Source organism: Bufo bufo, chromosome 4 (assembly GCF_905171765.1).
Source record: "Bufo bufo chromosome 4, aBufBuf1.1, whole genome shotgun sequence".
Taxonomy (NCBI): Eukaryota; Metazoa; Chordata; class Amphibia; order Anura; family Bufonidae; genus Bufo; species Bufo bufo.
This window is the reverse complement of record NC_053392.1, coordinates 212,389,550-212,411,059: the sequence shown is the minus strand read 5'-3', so window position 1 is coordinate 212,411,059 and position 21,510 is coordinate 212,389,550. Positions and strand designations below refer to the sequence as shown.

Sequence of the window (21,510 nt, the reverse complement as noted above, 5' to 3'; positions counted from 1 at the left end):
TGTGCCTTCTTCTCTAGGAAATTCTCTCCCACGGAGAGAAACTACGACATAGGGAATAGGGAGCTGTTGGCCATTAAATGGGCATTTGAGGAGTGGAGATATTTTTTGGAGGGGGCAAGGCATCGAGTAACTGTTGTCACTGACCATAAAAACCTAATGTTTCTCGAGTCCGCTAAGAGGTTGAATCCCCGACAAGCCCGATGGGCTCTTTTTTTATACCTGTTTTGATTTCTCCATTACGTTCACGCCGGGAAGTAAAAATGTGAAGGCAGACGCATTATCTCGGAGCTTCCATGCTTTTCAACCCACTGAGACGCCGCCTGAATCCATCCTACCAGCAAACATCTTCTTAGCGGCTCTAACCCAGGATATCTCGGCTCACATTAAGGCTGAACAACATCTGGCACCGGCATCCACCCCAACAGATAAGTTGTTTGTTCCCATACAATTTCGTCTCCAGCTGTTGGGTGAGTGTCACGATTCTGCCTTTTGTGGACATCCGGGTATTGAGGGCACTAAGGATCTGCTTTCTAGATCTTATTGGTGGCCCACTCTGACCAGGGATGTCAAGTCCTACGTGTCAGCCTGTGAGGTTTGTGCCAGGTCTAAAACACCTAGGACTCGCCCTGCTGGTAACCTACGACCCCTACCCATTCCCAGTAGACCCTGGTCCCATATCTCGATGGACTTTATAACTGACCTACCGCTGGCGGAGGGTAAGACTGTGGTTTGGGTAGTGGTCGATAGGTTTAGCAAGATGGTTCATTTCATTCCCCTGTCTAAACTTCCGAATGCTAAGACCCTGGCGTCTATTTTTGTGAGAGAGATTGTTCGTTTACATGGCATCCCGGAAAATATTGTTTCGGACAGGGGTGTGCAGTTTGTGTCCAAATTCTGGAGGGCCTTCTGTCAAAGATGTAAAATTTCGTTGTCTTTTTCTTCCGCCTACCATCCTGAGAGTAATGGGCAGACTGAACGCCTTAATCAGTCTGTGGAACAATTCCTGAGGTTGTATGTTGCTGATGACCAGCAATTATGGGTCAAATTCCTTCCGTTGGCTGAATTTGCTCTGAATAACCGTGTTAATTCTTCTGCTGGGGTCTCCCCTTTCTTTTGTAACCATGGTTTTCATCCCCGTTTTCATTCTGGGTCGTCCGTCTCCTCCTCTAACCCTGAAGCTGATAAACTCTCCTCCGAACTGTGCACAGTTTGGGCCCGGGTTCAATCGAACCTAGAAAAGGCTCAAAGTTCTCAAAAACTCAAGGCCGATAGGAGACGTTCAAGGGGGGTGAACTTTCAGGTTGGGGATAAAGTATGGTTGTCCTCCAAGAATCTATCTCTCAAGGTAGCTTCTAGAAAATTTGCTCCTCGTTTTATTGGTCCATATAAGATCACGGAGGTGATTAACCTGGTATCATTTAGGTTGGAGCTGCCCGAGTCATTCCACATTCATAATGTGTTCCATAAGTCTCTACTTAAAAAATATTTTGAACCGGTAGTACCATCGAAAGCCTCGCCTCCGCCGGTTCTTGTTAATGATGCTGTCGAGTATGTAGTGTCTAAAATAGTGGATGTCAGGAAGGTGCGTAACTCCTTGCAGTATCTGATTCACTGGAAGGGGTATGGACCTGAAGAGAGATCTTGGGTACCTGCCAGGGAGGTTCATGCTCCTAGACTGGTTCGTAAATTTCATTTACAACACCCTGAAAAGCCATCGCCTGAAGTCTTGGGTCCGGTGGCCCCTCGTAAAAGGGGGGGTGCTGTCACGGGGTTCCGAGGGTGCACTCGGTCCCCCATTGCCCGCAGAACTGTTGCTTAGCTTTTGGAGTGGGGTTCTGTGTTTGACCTCATTCCCAGGGCGGCTTTACTAGCTGGGTGGCTCCCTGCTCCTAGTCTGCCTTGAGCGCCGAGCTGATCACTCGGTGCTCGACTGGTTGGTCTGTCGGTCATGTGACGCTGGCCACGTCACATGACCCTCACTCCCCACTATAAATACAGGCAGCCTGCTGGCTACAGGTTGCCTGTTAATTTCTAGGTTCCTGGCTATTTGTTGGACTACTGAATATTTACCTGATCCTGTTCCCTGACGATCCTCTGCCTGCTCCTCCTGTACTGCGCATACATCCTGGTATTGTGACCTCGGCTCCCACCTGACTACTCTCTTAGGACTCCTCTTGTACTTCGCTACTCTCCTGGTATTTGACCCCGGCTTCTCCTGACCATTCTTTGCTTTATCCGTTGTACTGCGTAGCTCTCTTGGTTCTGACCCGGTTTGTTCATGTTCCGTATTTTGTCTTGTCTGTCTTCCCTGCACATATCCTAAGTTAAGGACTGCCGTCCAGTTGTCCCCTGTCATCAGGACTCGTGAGGCAAGTAGGCAGGGCCAGGGGTGAGGGTGGAGTGCAGTGGTCACTACCCTTCCCCCTGTGTGTGTGTGGACGTGACTGTTACAGCGGGTCTGCTGTGATACTGCAGCTACACCAAGTGCCAAACGCTATTGAAACAAATCATTTCCCCTGGTGTGATTTACCAGTTGCCCCCCCAAAAAAAAACTGATTGAAGCAGGGGTGTTATATACCAATAATATACTTTCTATATAGTGCATTTAGGTAGTGCAGCATTTGTTTGCGGTTTTGCTGCGTTACCTCATTTACACATAGAGTGACAAATGCTATTGGAACAAATAATTTCTACTGGTGTGATTTACCAGTTGCCCCCCCAAAAAAATTATTGAAGCAGGGGTGTTATATACCAATAATATACTTTCTATATAGTGCATTTAGGTAGTGCAGCATTTGTTTGCGGTTTTGCTGCATTACCGCATCTACACAGAGTGACAAACGCTATTGCAACAAATAATTTCTACTGGTGTGATTTACCAGTTGCCCCCCAAAAAAGTGATTGAGGCGGAGGGTGTCACATACCACCTTCCACAAATACTTCTCTTCTATAGGGACTTTTGTCACAGGGTCATTTTGAAAATGACAGGCAGAGGAAGAGGCAGGCCATTCCATAGTGGTGGTAGGGGTCAGGCAGGTGCACCAGGCCGGAGCCTAAGTGGAAATTGCACAAGGTGCGTGCGATTACGTCAAAGGGCGCACCTGACCTGGTTGAGTGGCTCACTCAGCCTTCCGCTTCTGTACCCTCCTCATCCTATCTGCACCCTCTTCACTCTCTGCTGTGTGCGCCCCCAAAGACACAACCACCACCACCATATCCCCTTCGCTCGAGTCAGAGGAATTATTTTCCCATCCATTACAAGACCTTACCGATGCGCAGCCATTCTTGGCATCGGATCAGGAAGAAGAGGTGTCAATGGTCGCCACCCAGCAGTCTGACGACAGTACCCAGATCAGCCCAAGGAGGGTGGCCCCCGCTGTTGCTGCCTACTCCGAGATCTCTAATGTCAGTGGTGGTGAAGGTGACGATGATAACGTGTCGATGAACGTCACGTGGGAGGGGAGTTCAGAGGGAGAGACGGAGCAGCAGATAGGGAGGAGGAGGAGAAGCAGGCAGAACTTACAGTGCACAGGAGGCAAAAAGCAGACTGCTAATGTATCGGGAACGAGCCATCCACCATGCACGGTCACATCTGGCGCTCCCAGGACGCCGGCACATGGCTCCGCAGTGTGGGCTTTTTTTTACATGTCCGCTGCTGACAATAGTGTTGCCATCTGCAGCCTGTGCTGTCAACGCATAAGTCACGGTAAGCCCAACACTCACCTAGGGATGACCGCCTTAAGAAGGCACCTGGCCTCCCATCACCGAGCCCAGTGGGAGCAACACCATTAGAACCCACAAAGCCAGACTCCCGGCGCTCCACGTCCTACCTCTTCTCCTTCTCCTCCCAGTTGTCCTCCACTCCACCTTCCACCTCCGTCTTCGTGTCGCGTTCATCTGGCAAAAGGCAGGCTTTCTTGCCCCAAATGTTTGAGTGAAAAAAGATGATTATGCCGGATAACCCTATTGCCCAACAACTGACCGCTGGCTTGTCAGATCTGCTAGCCCGCCAACTACTGCCATATAAACTGGTGGACTCGGAGGTCTTTAGAAAATTTGTGGCCATTGGCACACCGCAATGGAAGGTCCCTGGAAGGAAATATTTCTCCCAGAAGGGCATTCCAGAGCTATATGGCCACGTTCAGCAGCAAGTGAATGTATCTCTGGCACACAGTGTCGGTGCCAAGATACATCTGACCACAGACACGTGGTCTAGCAAACACGGGCAGGGAAGGTACATAACTTTTACTGCCCACTGGGTGAACCTTCTGACGACCGTCAAGCATGCAACCCGTGGCACCCGTGTAGATTTGGTGTTACCGCCACGGATTGCATGCTGGCCTGCCTCTTCTTCTCCTCCTCCTACTCCATCCTCCCTCTCCTCCTCAGCCGACTCCTCCTTTTCCGCTGCTACCGTCTCTTCCGCTGCGCCCCCCCTTCCCAAGCTCCCCAGAACCTATTCGACGTGCCAGGTGAGATGTTGCCATGCTGTGCTGCGTCTGTTGTGCCTGGAAGCCAAGAGCCACACCGGTCCTGCACTCCTTTCAGCTCTGCGGTCACAGGCCGATCAGTGGCTAACCCTGCTCAATATGACAGTTGGTAAAGTGGTATGTGACAATGGTGCCAATCTGCTGAGCGCACTGAAACAGGGCAAAATGACACACATGCCATGCATGGCACACGTCCTGAACATAGTCACGCAGCGATTCGTTGCCAAATACCCCAGGGTCCAGGACATCTTGCGGCAGGCCAGGAAAATCTCTGGCAATTTTAGAAGATCTTACACGGCCATGGCTCACCTTGCTGACATTTAGCGGCGACACCACCTGCCCGTCAGACTTCTGATTTGTGACTGCCCGAAGCGATGGAACTCCACCTTGTATATGCTTGATAGGCTGCTCCAGCAGAAACGTGCAGTTAACGACTACCTTCACGAACTCTGCGGCAGGACAGGTTCTGAGGAGAGTGGTTTTTTTTTACCGCGCCAGTGGCTGCTCAAGCGCGACACATGCAGACTTTTGCAGCCATTTGATGAGATCACCAAACTGGTCAGTCGCAGGCCAGGGTGCCATCAGTGACATCGTACCTTACACCTTCTTTCTGGAGCGTGCATTGCGTTGTGTCATTGATCAAGCCGTCGAGGAGTAGGAAGATGAGAAAGTCGCAATGCTGGATGAATTCCCAGGGGGGGCTACTCCATCTGAGACAAGTCTGCAGGAGTCTGAAGAGGAATCAGAGGAGGATGCTGGCTGGGGGGGGGGGGGGGGGGGGGAGGATGAGCAGGAGCCAGGCCACTCCACTGCTTCCAGTTTAGTGCAAATGGGGGCCTTCATGCTCCAGTGTTTGAAGAGGGACCCCCGTATAAAAAGCATAAAGGGCAAGGACTAGTACTGGGTGGCAACATACTTAGACCCCGGTACAAACACAAAAGGGCAGACATCACAGAGGGCTGTCAGAATGCAGCACTTCCAGGCCTTGCTTCGAGAAATGCTACATTCTGCTTTTGCAGGGGCTGGTAGAGGAATTTCCACTCACAGAGAAACAGTTGCGGGTACCAATCCAACAGCGCATGCAAGAAGAGGGCGGTTTGAAAATGTGCTGGTCACTTTGGATAGGAGATCATTCTTGCAGCCAACCCATCGACAACCGTCCTCCGGATCCAGCCTCAGGGAACGCCTAGACCGACAGGTGTCCGACTACATCGGGTTAACGGCCGATGTGGACGCTCTGAGAAGCGATGAACCCCATGACTACTGGGTGTGCAGGCTTGACCTGTGGCCAGAGCTGGCACAATTTGCCATGGAACTCTTGGCTTGCCCCTCGTCCAGTGTCCTGTCCGAAAGGACGTTCAGCGCAGCAGGGGGGATCGTGACCGAAAAGCGCACTCGCCTAGCTCACGACAGTGTGGACTACCTCACATTTCTAAAAATGAATGAGGCATGGATCTCGGAGGAATTCAACACATGTGATGAGTCGACCACGCTTGATTGAATTTCCTCATGACAGCCCACAAATATCCGCCACCACCCAGAACAAATCATGGTCCCTGTCTTAGGTAAATACAGCGGCATAAAAGGCCTTTTATGTCCGTTGAATGCCTAATTTTTGTGGCCTGTACTGGCCGACAGTTACATTTTTATCCTGTGACCGCCTAATGTCCCTCCAGCCACAGAATCCTACAAAGTTGTGTGCTGTCAGGTGAATGCCTATTGGCTAATTTTTGGGGCCTGTACTGGAGTGGCAAGTTCTCACAACAATACTTAGTGCACCAATCACTAATATCTCATGAGACCTTATAAAATGTGAAGTTGTGTGTACCAAGAAAAAAAAAAAAATCGCATCATTAGGGATTTTCGCAATGGCGCTTTTTTTTAAACACTCAATCTGCTTATACAGCGTTTGTTCTAACATGCATTTGAAATGTAATCAAATACACTGCTTTAATGTCAAATTACTTACAGTGAGAAGTTCTTCCTCAACGTTGCAAAAATTGTTGCCAACCATCTTTTCTGATCGCATTCAACTTCGGTCTGGTGGAAACCAGTTGCTGTAGTAGGCCGCGCCTATTTTGCGCATACGTGAAAATTACATTGCCGATATTTCGCATTAAAAAAAAAAAATGAATGGAGATCGCAAATTTGAATAATACATCTGGTATGTCACTGTCCATGTTGTGGAACTATTTGTGCACTTCTAGTATTTATTTGGTGGCTGCAAATATGACCTGAAGGTTTTTCAGTTCGCCTGCCATTCAAGTCTATGGGGCCCGCTGCGAACACACGGTTCGCGAACATTTGAGCGCAAACGCGCATTCGCGAACTGTTCCAGCCAATGTTTGTCCATCACTATACATAACCCTGTGATGGACGGGGCATAACTTTGTTGGTGCCATCTAGGGGGATAAAATCTATGAGTGAGCATCACAGGAGATCACTTTGTGTGGGGGCTACTAAAGGGAGCATCATACTGTATGAGTAGCATTTAAAGGGACATCCTACTGGATGTAAGCCATTCAAGGGGTCATCACTCTGTGAGGGGAACATTTAAGAGGACATCATATTGTGTGAGGAGGGTACTTACAGGACATCACTTTATTTTGGGGCATGAAAGGTCCACATCCTGTGTGAGGACACTTAAGGGATCATCTGATTGTGAGGGGGCACTTAGAGGCATCATACTGTGTCGAAAGGCATCACACTGTGTCAGGGGCACTAAAGGAGTATCATACTGTGTGGGAGCACTAAGGGGCATTATCATTTTTAGGTGTCACTAAAAGGACATTCTTACTGTGTGGGGAGGCACTAAGGGGGCACTATTACTGTGTGGTCAGCAGAAAGGGGATTAGGTGGGATTAGAGGTGTGGCTTATTGTATTGTAAGATTGCTGCAGTGCTACATTCCATTGGTGTTGTCCCTCCTTGCATTTTTTTTGTGGCTCAGACCTTCACCAGATGGCAGACCCAGGCATGTGGACCTTTACAAAAAGTACTTGAGTACCCCTGAATATGATATTTAAAGGTGGGACAACCCCTTGGACTAACAGATTAGACTATTTTATGAACAGTTTATATTGTTCCTTAAAGAGGACCTTTCACCGATTATAACACTATGAACTAACTATACAGACATGTAGAGCGGCGCCCGGGGATCTCACTGCACTTACTATTATCCCTGGGCGCCGCTTCGTTCTCCCGTTATGCCCTCCGGTATCTCCGTTTAGTGACTGGAATCTCTGCCTACTATAACTTAGTGACCGAAGATACCGGAGGGCATAGCAGGAGAACGGAGCGGCGCCCGGGGATAATAGTAAGTGCAGTGAGATCCCCGGGTGCCGCTCTCCATGTATGTATACTTAGTTCATAGTGTAATAATCGGTGAAAGGTCCTCTTTAAAGGCTGTGTTTTTTTTTTTTCATTCTTGATTTGGTTCCTAATTCCAGAATTAAGGAATTTTCTAAATAGTCTTAATTAAAAAAGGTCCAATTATTTTGCTCTGCATAGTGTGTGTGAGTTATTTACCTAGTTGACTGACTTGCAGAATCTCACATAAATCCATCAGGTAGCTGCTCCTGTTTCTGAGGGCTCTCTGCTCTCTCCCTCCATCCTCTCATTTTTAGAGGTATCAGGGGGGAAGCATCAAAGGAAGGTAGCTCACACAGGCTGTAGATATTGAGGAAAGCACTTACAAGGCATTTGGTGTAGAGAGAAAGCAGAGAACTCATAGTAGACTCTGCGGGGGAGTGGAATCACATGCTCCTCAGCATCAATGCCTGTCAGTAAACAAAGTGAAAGAATGAAACTGAATTCATACATGAGAGCTAGTGAAGACAGCAGCATACTGGACACAGATCCAGCTTCAGCATATATTACTGGGAGGAATACATTCCCATAAACAAGTCTGTAAGTAAGAGCAGGTTGCAAACAGAATATAAGGGGGTCTAAATATTATTGAAGGAATGAAAACTGCAGAATTGTGAACTTTTTTTAAAATCAAGGTCACCACTAAAATATGTAAATATCTTTGGGGGAAATTCATTGTCCCCCTATGTCTGTTTTTGGTGTTGAAAAGTGGCAAATCTATTGGATTTGCAAAGTTTCAGTGCCACTGTGGCTTTTCTAATTGCAATGGGAATTTTACATTGCCCTTGCCAATTTTCCAAAAAGGTGGTTGGGAGGAGTGATGCGGAGAATGAGAGTGGCAGTGGCTCTGGCTGCAACGTTTATGCACATAAATCGCAATGGCAGTCCAATGTTCCCTAGGGCAGTGACAGGACAGCACACACTTTCTTTCCTCGAGGCATACTCTGATGTTGGGGATCCTGCCTGAAGGCAGTTGGGGTGCCCTTGGTGGCAGGAGTTTGGTGCGGGTGCAATGGAGGAGATGTAGGTGCTGTGGCCAGTGTATGGTGCTGGAGTCAGTAACCAGGCCAGTTGTAGAGAAATAGATAAATCTCTAATTATTAGGCACAGAATGGGAGTTGTAGTACATCCAATGGTATCAAACCACAGTTCCAAACAATTCACAGCGCAAATCTCCCCTGATGTCAATGTATGGATATAGGCAAAGATGGGGGTTGCAGTACTCCTCCTCTCTATCTTTCCAAAGTCTCTCTCTGCAGAATCTAAGGCTGGCAATAAGGCTCTCGCAAATTTGCCTGTAATTCCCAGGCTGACGGGTGCAGAATTAAGGTACGCTGGCCAGGACCATGTGAAAGTGTGGAAGGGTGTATTTCATTATCAGCCTTTATCAGTGAATACCTTACTGACTGACTCCAGTGCTTGTTCATGCAGATTCTTGGTCTTCTAGTTCTTTCTTTCTCTCTCCACAGTACTGTAAAGTAGAGATGGCTTTCTTGATACAAATATCTCAGAGACTCAGGACTAGTTTTCTCAGGAGTGAGCCCATGTAGCTTCTCTCTCTTCCTCAGCTAACACTTGACTCTCACACTAAACTAAGGGCAGACCTAGGTCCAACTCCTAGTCTCCTACAGGGTAGAGTCAGGATTGTTAACCCCGACTTATCCATACAAAACTATACGGTAATACAATACATCAGAACATTAAATAACATCTAAATAACAAGAAACAGTTTTGCAAGTACCCTATACTGGGTACTGCACATCCATGTAAGAAAGAAGTGGTCTATAACAACCATGATACAAATGACGAATCTGTAAGTAGTATCTCAGGGATTCAAGGGCCCACATAACATTCAGCAATGCTATGCTTTTTCTCAGTAGGTGTAAGATACCTGCTCAAATATATGACAGGATGTTCTTCACCACCCATTGCTTGTGAAGGGACTGCACCTTGCTGTCTACACAGGCCCAGTTTTACCTCCTAAAAATGTACTTTCAGTCCCCTTGTCCCACCTTAGCATGACAGACTTTATTAGGTAAATTCTGTTTCTGGCAGATGTATACTGGCAAAAGTGGGGATAATAATACCCCACGATCAATTAAAATATTTAAAGGGGTTGTCTGGGATCACAGTCTTTTTAACTAACATTAGTATTCACCATTAAATGTATCTGTAAGGTCCCCCAGAAGGTTCCCAGTTTTTTTTTCACTCCTCCGGGTCCCCGAAGCTGCGCTCGGTATTGTTTACTTTGCAGCGCTCCCTCTATGTAATTTCCTGCCGCACTGCCTTATGGGTCCCGCAAGGCAGTGCGACTCTGTAGATTGACGTCTCAATCCCAACCATGGGAGGCGTGTCTACAGGACATGGGAGGCGTGCTTACCGAATTCATGCGGTTTACATGCAGATGGGAGGCGTGCACTATGCTAAACAGCAGCGCTCCCTGCCTCCAAATCAACCTCCTTCAGCCCAGAATAACGCCTCTCTGTGTCAGGTGACGTCACCGGGCTCTCTGCTAAGCGGAAGACGAGGCTTAGCACACCAGTAAGGAGCCCGGTACGTCACCAGCTGAACAAAAATAACACTTCCGGTCCGCAAATCCAGTCTGAGGAATGGGGGCATCAGAATAAAGAAATAAAGGTAGAACCCACATATATGTAGGCTGTTAGTGAAAAGCAGCCTATTTACTAATAATCACCGAACCCGGACAACCCCTTTAATTTGTTAAAGGTTTTGGCTATTTTCACACTGCTGCTCCAGTCAAAATGGCTTTCTTTGTGATAACTAAAAATTATAATGGCATCCATATACACTGTAGCGTACTGGGGGGACAGGGTTTATCTATTAGGCTTTAAGTTGCCAGAGCCCCATGTAACAATAATTTACACAATTCCTTGATGACCTTGGACAGGTAGAGATTGCCTTGACCTGTAAAGATCTCATTAACATGTTAGTACAAATAATCATATAAAACAGCCAGTTGGCAATTGTTTTAGAAGAGGCACTTCCTAATTGACTGTCTCATGATAGCGAGTGTCATAATCATGTGAACCGAGAGCAAGGCAGGTGGTTTGGCTCCGCAACCAGAAAAGAGTGCGTATGCAGTGGTCAAGTTCAAGAAAATTGTATTTACTATAGATTAATAAAGGGGGGTTAATGGTGAGATAAGAGGGGTAAATACAAGCAAAATATTCAGAATAAGGTAAACAATTCAAGTCAAATCGTACAACAATTTTCACCTTTTTTTACGTCCGTATTTGCAGTGCGAACACTCAATAAGCAATAGTCCCACAAACTGTCCCTAACTGACCCTAATCTTCACAATTGGATGCGCACCCCCTTTATCCCAGTGGTCCAACTGGACCTCTTACAGTTCGTAGAAGTGCACGGTGGGGTCCGATCTCGTCCTTTTCTTCCAGTGAATGCAAGATCTGCAACAATGAAGTCCTCCTCAGCACCAGGCTGGGAAACCAGTTGGATATAATGAAGTTCAACAGCAGATGTCCTTTGGCACTCTGATCGTCCTGCAGAATGTATATACTGGGGTGTGATGTAATCCGGAATTTTACAGTTACTGTCCGGTACTTCGACAGCACTGTGAGTCTCTTACTGTTGGTGGCAATTCACACAACCTTGAGTGCCCTGTTTACTATATAATTCACACAACCTGTAGAATTTGCTCTGCTTTGCGGGTGCCTTAAATTACTGACAAACAACTGTATCTTAACTCAGTGTTGGATTTATATACAAATAGGGATATACCTACATTCTAAATACAATTAAGGGAATGGGAGAGGGGATTGGAGGGGGTCAGGATCCTTGAGCTAGCTACACCATTCTTTTTCTCAGTCACATATGCCATGGGTTTTTCTCTGTACTCAGAACACTCCTCTCCAGCAGGTCTCAGTGAATCACTGAGTCTGTGGATGGCACTGTTATGGGGGATCTGTGGATAGCACTGTTATGGGGATCTGTGGATGGCACTGTTATGGGGGATCTCTGGATGGCACTGTTATATATGTGCCATCCACAGACCCCCCACCCCATAACAGTGCCATCCACAGACCCCCCCAGCCCATAACAGTGCCATCCACAGACCCCCCCACCCCTTAACAGTGACATCCGCAGATGTCTCCCATAAAACTGTCATCCACAGATTTCCCCCCACCGCTCCAGTGCTGCAGTATACAAATACAAAATGTCTCATTCAATTAAAAGTGATTAAACATGCCCCCTCACTCCTAATATTACCGTACACCCTAACAGCTTCTGTACAACGCAGGCAGGCCGGGTGGCCGGCGCGTCACTCACTGATGTCACGTGCCTGCGCCGCCTGCTTCATTCATTAAGTAGGCGGCGCAGGCACGTGACATCAGAGAGTTACGCTGCCGCCAGCCTGACCTGCCTGCCTGCATTCTATAGAAGCTGTTAGGGTGTACGGTAATATTAAAAGTGAGGGGGCATGTTTAATCACTTTTAATTGAATGAGACATGTTATATTTGTATAGTGCAGCACTGGAGCAGCATTTTTTTGGGGGAAAAAGTGCGTCTTATGGGGCGAAAAATGAGGTATGTCCTTGCTGACACAGGTGTGGACAGTAAATACCAGCAGGGGGTTGGGCTTGCCCCAGGACATGACAGTCCTGGCAGATCTTCCTTTCATCAGTGTCCCGCCCCAAGAACCCTTTGATGGTCCTGCATATCAAGCAGACCCGGGCTGATTCAGTTCAAGATATCAAAGAACATCTTTGCATCAAAGCTGTATCATAGATGTCAATTTTATCAGTTCCAACACAGCCCAATGTCAGATCCACTGATTAGTTGCTGCACACAGTCCTTTTCAGCATGGCTCCACTAAATGCACTGTTTCTTTGTAATCCGTCCGTCTGTAGACCGAAGTTCACACTGCCTGGCTGCACAGGGAAGTCCTTTAGTATCTCCTCACACCTTTTACACAACACAAAACCTGTTCTGTATCTTGCCAATATGGCGGCAGCTCCTGCTCAAAACTCGTCACATCCTCCTTCCCTCTGCTCACACTGTCTGCATCGGAGGCAGGCTGACATCATAGGGGGCATGTCCTTCAACACTTAGCTGCTGCCTTAAAGGACCAGTATGAGAGTAATACAGAAACACATATACATTGAATTTTAACACAGTTTAAACAGAGTAATGAAACTTGGGGACATTACATGGCTGTTTCTTACAATCATACACTACCACTAGGAAATACTAATGCCCCTTAGAAGACTTCACTAATGGGCCAATTAGATCTACGGCAATTATTTTTTAATTCATGTCCATAATGGGCAAAGGAACCAGGGGACTTCTGAAATGTGGCACAGGAGATGTTAGCTGACTGTGAGATATGGACTCACAGTCCCTCTGTACCTCAGTAATATACACTTGTGCTGGAAAATCTGGCCCCTGGCATGTTTTTATGATCCAGGTCTAATACTATTCTATGATATAGTTGGGATGCCACCAGCTATTCAACAATTTGCCAAGAAAAGACATCTCCTTTCTTGGTGAGGTCTGGAAAACAACACTGAAATAGTCTGTGGTTGCATGAACAGCACTGCAGTCTCACATTGAAAACAATGGGAGGCGGTTTCCGTGTGAATTCTGTAAAATTTTCAACACAATATGGCTATGTGAACATAAAAATTAAAAAAAAGTTATGGATCTAGAAAGGCAGGGAGTAAAAAACAAAAGCACAAAAACAGAAAATTCTCCGGGGCTGAAAGGGTTAAAGATGCTCTGTCACCTGATTTCACAATACTAATTGCATATATGTCTCCTAGACCTGATGAGGCTGGTGTACTTATTTTGAGCTTCCATGTCAGAATGGCTGTATAATCTTTTTTTAAAGGTCTCCCCCTGCTATTAGCAAAATGTAAGTTTGTGACTTTTTCAACTGCACTTATGAAAACATTTTTGCGCAAGTGCCGTTTCTCCTATGGCCTTGCCACTTTCCCAAAAAGGGGGGAGTGGTGAGGACGTGCGCCTCGTCCAGGGGCGTAGCTAAAGGCTTATGGGCCCTGGTGCAAGAGTTCAGCTTGGGCCCTCCTTCCCTTGTTGGCAAGGGGCAGGGGAGCACATATCCTTCCTGCTGCCAGAAGCAAACATTGAAAGGGCACCCCCTCAATCTAAATTCTTGACCTAACCCCTTCCCTCCAGCCAGAGGTGTAAATTGACCAGTATGCACTTTCTATAATGCCAGTGTCTTACGTGGCACAAGGGTTTTTGGGCCCCCTCAGGCTCCTGGGCCCGGTAGCGACTGCTACCTCTGCACCCCCTATAGCTACGCCCCTGGCCTCGTCATAAATCAGTCGCTGCATCTGGTAACGTGCCTGGTTTATAGGTCGGTGTATGCTGCCGGGCTATGTTAAATCTGCCCCCATGAGTCTGATCAATTCATCAGGCTCCACCTAGCCTAATAGATAAGCTCCTTAGGGTGCGGCCGGTTAGGTTTCTGCCTGTAGTTTTGGAAGCAAAAAACAGGATTAACCATACAAGATGTATCTGTCCTTCATACTTTCTCTCCTTTTTATGATCCACTCCTGATTTTAGCTTCTGAACCTCCATGCATGCAGAAACCTGACCAAGTGGCCGTACCATTACAGTGTACCTCCTCCTCTACTGCAGTCTCACTCTACACAGTACAAGCTGCGGCTTGTCAGCAAGGCTGTAGGTGTGCAGAGTTTATCACACTTATTTTAGACAAAAATTGGCATACATGCTTTGCACTACATTTATTAAGTGCTTTAGACACTGGTTCCTTCAGCAAGGGGACATGTCTTAGCTGGAAATGGGTATGACCTATGTGAAAAATGCATAGTTTGTATTGTATTTGTACTAATAAGGCTCCTTTCACACAAGCGAGTTCCATGCATCAGACTTGCAGCGTGTGTCAGGGAGAGCACCGATCCTGAACTCAGGAGCACTTCCGGGGTCGCATAGCATTAAATTTATTTATGATGCTATGTGCAATGAGCAGGACCGTGGTACAGTTAGGCGGACGCCAAAATTATGCAGTGGGTCCGGATATGTATATAGAAGTCTATTGTTTTTGTTCGTGACGCCAATTGATAGCGTGCGCAGGGTACAGTCTCAGGGCCCGTTAAGGTGTTGCAACTCACGTACCAGGTTAGGAATGCCAGAGTAGTGTAATGTCGCTGTGTGGTAGTAGGTATAGTGTCAACAGTGTCTCCTACCTTGGTACGGCTGGACTCCTGAATCCTGGCTCACTTGCAATAAATGAGTGTGTTGCTAGTAGGAGTAATTGAGGAACTTGGTAGTAATGAATGAGATCCAGACTTGGAATATAATTCAACTTGTCTTTACTGGAGGCAGTATTAATCCACATGAGATACAGCAATAGTCTTGGGTCCCAGCAGGTATTGGCAATGTATGGCAGGGATCAATATCTCTTCTGCATCTATCATGTGCCTGGATAATATGGCAGGAATTACTATCTTCTGCTTGTTAAATATCGTCCAGCATTTCTTAATTTTCTAAGAAATGCTTCAGAAGGAGCCAACAAAATATGAAAGATAAAAGTTAAAAGGATTTAATTTGCATAAAAAGAAAGGTTACAAAGTTTAGGAAGAGAAAAAATAAGTACAACAGATGAATCTTAAAAGGTTACAAGCAAGCAATAAACCAATTAAAAATGAGTGAAAAAGTAATTCCCTTAAAGTAATGTGTATGTGTGAATCTGTGTGTAGAGAGCAACAGGTGTCTTGTCAAAGAATGCTCTGCCAATGTCATGAAACAAAGCCTTTTTATAGGTTGACTCTCCATAGAGTTACATTGTATCCTAAATTTACCATTCTAACAGACATATATGGTTAACAAGTAAAACCCCTTACATCATGATTTTCTAAATATTCCTTGTGGCGAAACCAACCTCGCCACTGGGTTTCGGAGGGGCCTGGCTACCAGCCTCTTGCCTCCGGATTATGGCCCATACTAACTTTAAAGGAGCAGACAGACCGGCCGCACAGCGTAAATCTGTCTTTGCAATTGTATTTTGTTATGTGAGGGTACCCAGATAGCAAATTTTATTGTATTTGTGTATTCTGAGTGCCATTCACCTAATGATATGCACTCAGACTTGAGCTATCTGGGAATATGTTAAATGTCTGTGTTTGCTGTGGGGGTGTGACATTGTGTGTTTGGGTGGTGATTTCTGTTCTGTTGTCCCCACATGTGTATTGGCGATTTCCCTTTGTCTTGAGAGATAATTGGATTACTCCTCGGGTGTCTCCAGGGCAGAGAGGAGGAAACCATGATGCATTGTGGGGATGTATTGTGTCTGTGTATCCTGCAGTGCTACATATTTGTCCTGTGTCACAGTCTTCATTCTGGTCCCCTAGGGGCGTGTCCACCAGATGGGGACCTGCATAAATACGGGCGGGTAGCCCTCAATAAAGTGTGCCTGTTTTATCCTTCATCATGTTGAGGCTGGTGTTTGGTTAACTGATCAACACTGGGGGATTGCTATACGCTGGGAGATTTGCTATACTCCCCTGGCTATAACTACTAGCTCTTTTAAGAGCTGTTCCTGCTCTCTGATTTTAGGAGAGGTTCACCCACTGGAGCCTGGAGCCTTGTCGTAGGTCCAGGGTGGGTAGGAGACTGCGAGACCTCAACCAAGCTTCGGCGGTTCAGTGGGATCTGCAGTGCGTACGGTGTCAAGTGGAGTGCTTGGAGTCCTCGGAAAGCACTAGGAGCCTCTATCAACGGAGGTACCCGGTCGGGGTGCTAGGCGTTCCGTTACATTCCTTATTTGTAAAGCTAATAATAATATGCTGAGAAGGAGGATTCCTAACCTTCCCAAATACTATTGTCGTCTCAAGAACTGTCAAAATTGACACTTCACACAAGTGCTGACCTTTCATGGTCCTTAAAACACCCTATCCTACTAAAAAGTGCTAATATGTTATTTAACACTGCTCTGTCTATCATCTGCTTGGTATGAGACTGACTAGCTGAGGAGGAATTTGGCTTCTCCTGGTCTCTGGATGTTACTCACAGTTACGCTCACAGGGAATGGTTCGTCCTGGAGTTCTGGAGGTGGCTGCTTGCTTGTCGCCAGTTGAGGCTGAAGGCTCAGGCTGGGAATGGTGATCTTTGGTCTCAGCCGAGACAATATTCTGGGTTGGGATCCCTAGAACTGGGAGCTCCTACCAGCACAGCCTTCCCCTAGCCAGGGTGGCTGGCACACTCACTGTAACTTCCTTCCCTCCCCATGAGGCAGGACATGGGCGAGCCCACTCTGCTCAAAGAGGGGGGAGCTAAACTGGAATATACTATTCCAGTCGAGATATGCTAAACTGTCTAAGGTCCTGCTGACACATTGCTGCCACCTGCTGGTGTACATGGAAATTACAGCAAATACATGTAACAGGCTTAGAAAATGCACATTTGTGAGAATGTGATGTTAAATTACACAGGATGACAATGCAGATACACTTAACAGGTTGTAGCGGGGTAAAAGAGTTTTGTAACATAACTCTGGGATTTTACATATGTAACCCTTACAGTTCTGGAATGTATTGAATAACACTTATGTCAGTGTTATACAATACATTCCAGACCTCTAGGGGTTACATAGCATCATGAATCAATATAAGGCTATGCGACCTCCATCAGTGCTGGAAGCGCAGGACGGGTGCTGTTGCATACTCACACTGTGAGTCTAGAGCGTGACACTTGCTTGTCTGAAAGGGGCCTAAATGCTCTAAAATACAGCTTCCTATTATTCGTATTAGGTTGGAAGGCTTACTTAAGGCTAGTCTGAATGAACTGTTTATACAGTGCATCAATCTTTTAGATTAGTGAAGCAAAGTCATTCAGTCCTCGATTCTTTCAGTGTGTATCTTTTTAAATTGGTTGCTAGCATCCTTCACCATACCGTATGGGCAAATAAAGGTAAGTACCATAAACTAAGAACAATTAGAGACAGTGACACAACATACAGAGTGGAATTTGTTAAGGATGGTGGTTCATATGCCAGTCATACAAAAAAAAAAATATGCCAGTGTAAAATGTACCAAATTTATTATAAGGTGTATGACTCTTAATATTTCAATTGCATCTTGGAATGCGTGTGCACCAGAAACTGAAATCTACATCAGCTCCTAATTCCTATGTCTGATTAATTTACCCCAGTTTTCTGAACACACACCCTCTCACCCATCCCTAACCCACTTTCTTTTCTTTTTTTTTTTTGAAAAGTAAATGGGCAAAAAGTTGCATTTTTTTATGCTAAAGAGGGCACAAGAAGGTTCACCTTTTTTTTTTACATGTCTTCTGGAGAAGAGGAATTGATTAATTCCCAAAAACAGATTAGGCAACAAAAATAAATCCTGCTTAGGATAAGTTCACAGACACGTAGGCTGCCGGAGTTCACTGTTTCCGGCACACCAGATAGAGGCGCTCACTGCCAGATGCCCATTGAATAAAATGGAATCTGACTGGGATCTAGACACTTTACGGCATAAATGCTGGCTTTTGGTGGACATAAAGTTGTGCATGCAGGACTGTTTGCCTAGCTGAAAGCTGTCATTTATGCTGGAAAGCAGCCGGATGCCTGTCACATACCATTTATTCAATAGGTATCTGGTGGTGAGCGGCCCTATCCAGTGTGCTGTATATAGTGAACTGTGAGTCCATGCTGGGACAGGCTGCCAGAGTTCACAACGCATAAGTGACTTTAGCCTTAGCCGAGCTCCAACTTTACAGAACATTTATTTATTTATGTATTTATTTATTTATATGTATCTATCTCTTAGGGTCCAGTCACACGTCCGTAGTTCATAGTCCGCATCCATTCCTCAATTTTGCTGAACGGGTGCAGACCCATTCATTTCAATGGGGCTACAAAAGATGCGGACAGCACACCTTGTGCTGTCCGCATCCGTAGTTCCATTCCATGGCCCCGCAAAAAAGATAGAGCATGCCCTATTCTTGCGGACAAGAATAGGCATTTCAATCACAGGGGCGGCCATGTATGGTCCGCAAAATGTGAAATGCACATGGCCAGTACCCGTGTTTTGCAGATCCACAATTTGTGGAACGCAAAACACTTATGGACGTCTGAATGGACCCTTAGTAAAGTTTTCACTTTTTTATGTTGAAAAATACAAATATATTTAACAACAACAAAAAAAAGATGTGCACATGATAATGGGAAACCTCTCCTGTTTTAAGGGAAGCCTTTTCTCCTGTACCTGGCAAGGCAAAAAGAAAAGAGAGCAGCAGCGATGGAGTGAGAGCAGCAGACAAAGTGAAGAAACAGGTGTCCAATGCTGGAGAAGACAGGGCAATGCTGTTGGGGTTCACTATGATGGGGCTTTCTGTCCTCATGTTCTTTTTGCTTGGGATAGCAATTTTGAAACCATTTATGCTCAGGTGAGCAAAATTTTAACATTGGGCAAAATTTGTCATGAAGGGAATTTCTGAAGTGTGTAGCCCAGTAATTTGCATTAAATGTATTAAATGTTGCTCATTGTTTGATAAATTCTATGCATCTTTAAATATAACACCTTGGGGCAGATTTACTAAGACTTTTGCAGTCTTAGGGCTCATGCACAAGACCGTGTGTATTTTGCAGTCCACAAAAAACGGATCCGCAAAAAATATGAATGACATCAGTGTGCATTTCCTATTTTGCGGAACGGAACAGCTGGCCACTAATAGAGCGGTCCTATCCTTGTTCGTATTGCGCACAATAATAGGATATGTTCTATTTTTTGTCGGAACGGAAATACGTACATACGGAAACGGAATGTACACGGAGTAACATCCGTTTTTTTTTCAGACCCATTGAAATTAATGCTTCCGCATACGGTCTGCAAAGTAAATGGAATGGACACGGAAAGAAAATACATTTGTGTGCATGATCCCTTAGGGTACGGCCACACAGGCAGGTTTCCTGAACAGTTTTGGAAGCCAAAATCAGGAGTGGATCATAAAAACGAGAGAAAATATAAAAGACGGATACGACTTCTCCACTTTTTTAAACTCACTCCAGGTTTTGGCTTCCAAAATTGCATTCTGAAACCTGTTTGTGTGGCAGTACACTTAGTAAAAATTTAACTGGAGTAAAGTGCACCAAATTTATTAAGAACAGGCCATTTACTGTAATAATTTTGGTGAATCTTCTGGCTGTCTGTGCACCAGAAACTTAAAGGGGTTATCCAATATCAAATAGCCCCCCCCATGTGCTGGAGCTCTTAATCATAGAATAAACAAAAACATAAATGGATATGTACCACCAATATCCAATATAAAGAAAGCACCAATCATCTAAAACGTCTGAAAATTAACCCTCCAGATACTCAAACTGTTGAGTCTGAAGGGTTAAAAAGTATGCAGAGAATATTTGTGCAGGAAATTAAAATTTACAGTTATATTATAATTTCTATCAATCTATAATTTGTAGTGTATTTGGAAAATCTTCAGACACTCACTTTTTTCACATTTTGTTATGTTGCGGCCTTGTGCTAAAAAAAATAAAAATAAAATAGAGTTTTTCCCCATTATTCTGCACTCAATACCCCATAATGACAAAGTGAAAGCAAAATGTTTGAAATGTTTGCTAATTTATCTTAGGAAAATCTAAAGTCTTGCATTGATATAAGTATTCAGACCCTTTACTCAGGACATAGATAAAGAACTTATGGCAATGATTACAGCCTTCAGTGTTCTTGGGTATGATGCCGGAAGGTCTGCACACCTGCAAATGGGCATTTTCTGACATTCCATTCTGAATATCTTCTCAAGCTCTGTCAAGTGGATGGGGACCGTTGGTGGACAGCCATTTCCAAGTCTCTCCAGAGTTGTTCGATTGGGTTCAAGTCAGGCTCTGGCTGGGTCACTCAAGAACATTCACAGAGTTGTCCCTAAGCCACTCCTGTCTTGTCTTGGCTGTGTGCTTAGAATCATTAACTTGTTGGACGGTAAACCTTCGGCCCAGTCTGAGATCAAGAGCACTCTGCACTTATTAAGAATATCTCTGTACTTTGCTCCATTCAGATTTCCATCACCTCTGAGCAGTTTCCCTGCCCCAGCCGCTGAAAAACTCTCTTGATGCTGCCACCACCATGCTTCACTGTAGAGATGGTATTAGGCTGTGCCTGGTTTCATCCAAATATGAGGCTTAGAATTGAGGCCAGAAAGTTTACTCTTGGTTTCTTCAGACCAGATAATCTTGTTTCGCAGTCTGGGTGTAACGGTCACGTACACACACACACAGGGGGGAGGATAGTGACCACTGCGCTCCACCCTCACCCCTGGCCCTGCCTACTTGCCTCACGAGTCCTGATGACAGGGGACAACTGGACGGCAGTCCCTAACTTAGGATACGTGCGGGAAGGACAGACAAGACAAATAACGGATAGTGAACGGACCGGGTCAAAACCAAGAGGACAACGCAGTACAGAGGGATAAGCAAAGAAAGGTCAGGAGAAGCCGGGGTCATAAATACCAGGAGAGTCGAAAGGAGTCCGCAAAAAATAGTCAGGTGGAAGCCGAGGTCAATATACCAGGAAGGATACGCAGTACAGGAGGAGCAGGCAAAGGATCATCAGGGAACAGGATCAGGTAAGTACACAGGTATCCAACAACTGCCAGGAACCTAAATT

The 21,510-nt window shown here is 45.7% G+C and overlaps 1 protein-coding gene across 1 annotated transcript in view; it reads left to right on the top strand.

The window, feature by feature from the left end:
• KCNMB3 (potassium calcium-activated channel subfamily M regulatory beta subunit 3) overlaps window positions 1–21,510 on the top strand; it is a 65,367-nt gene that overhangs the window by 13,314 nt on the left and 30,543 nt on the right. The window contains exon 2 of the mRNA XM_040429982.1: window positions 19,076–19,276. Coding sequence (XP_040285916.1) covers window positions 19,076–19,276 — 201 coding nt within the window. The remainder of the gene's footprint in view (window positions 1–19,075; window positions 19,277–21,510) is intronic.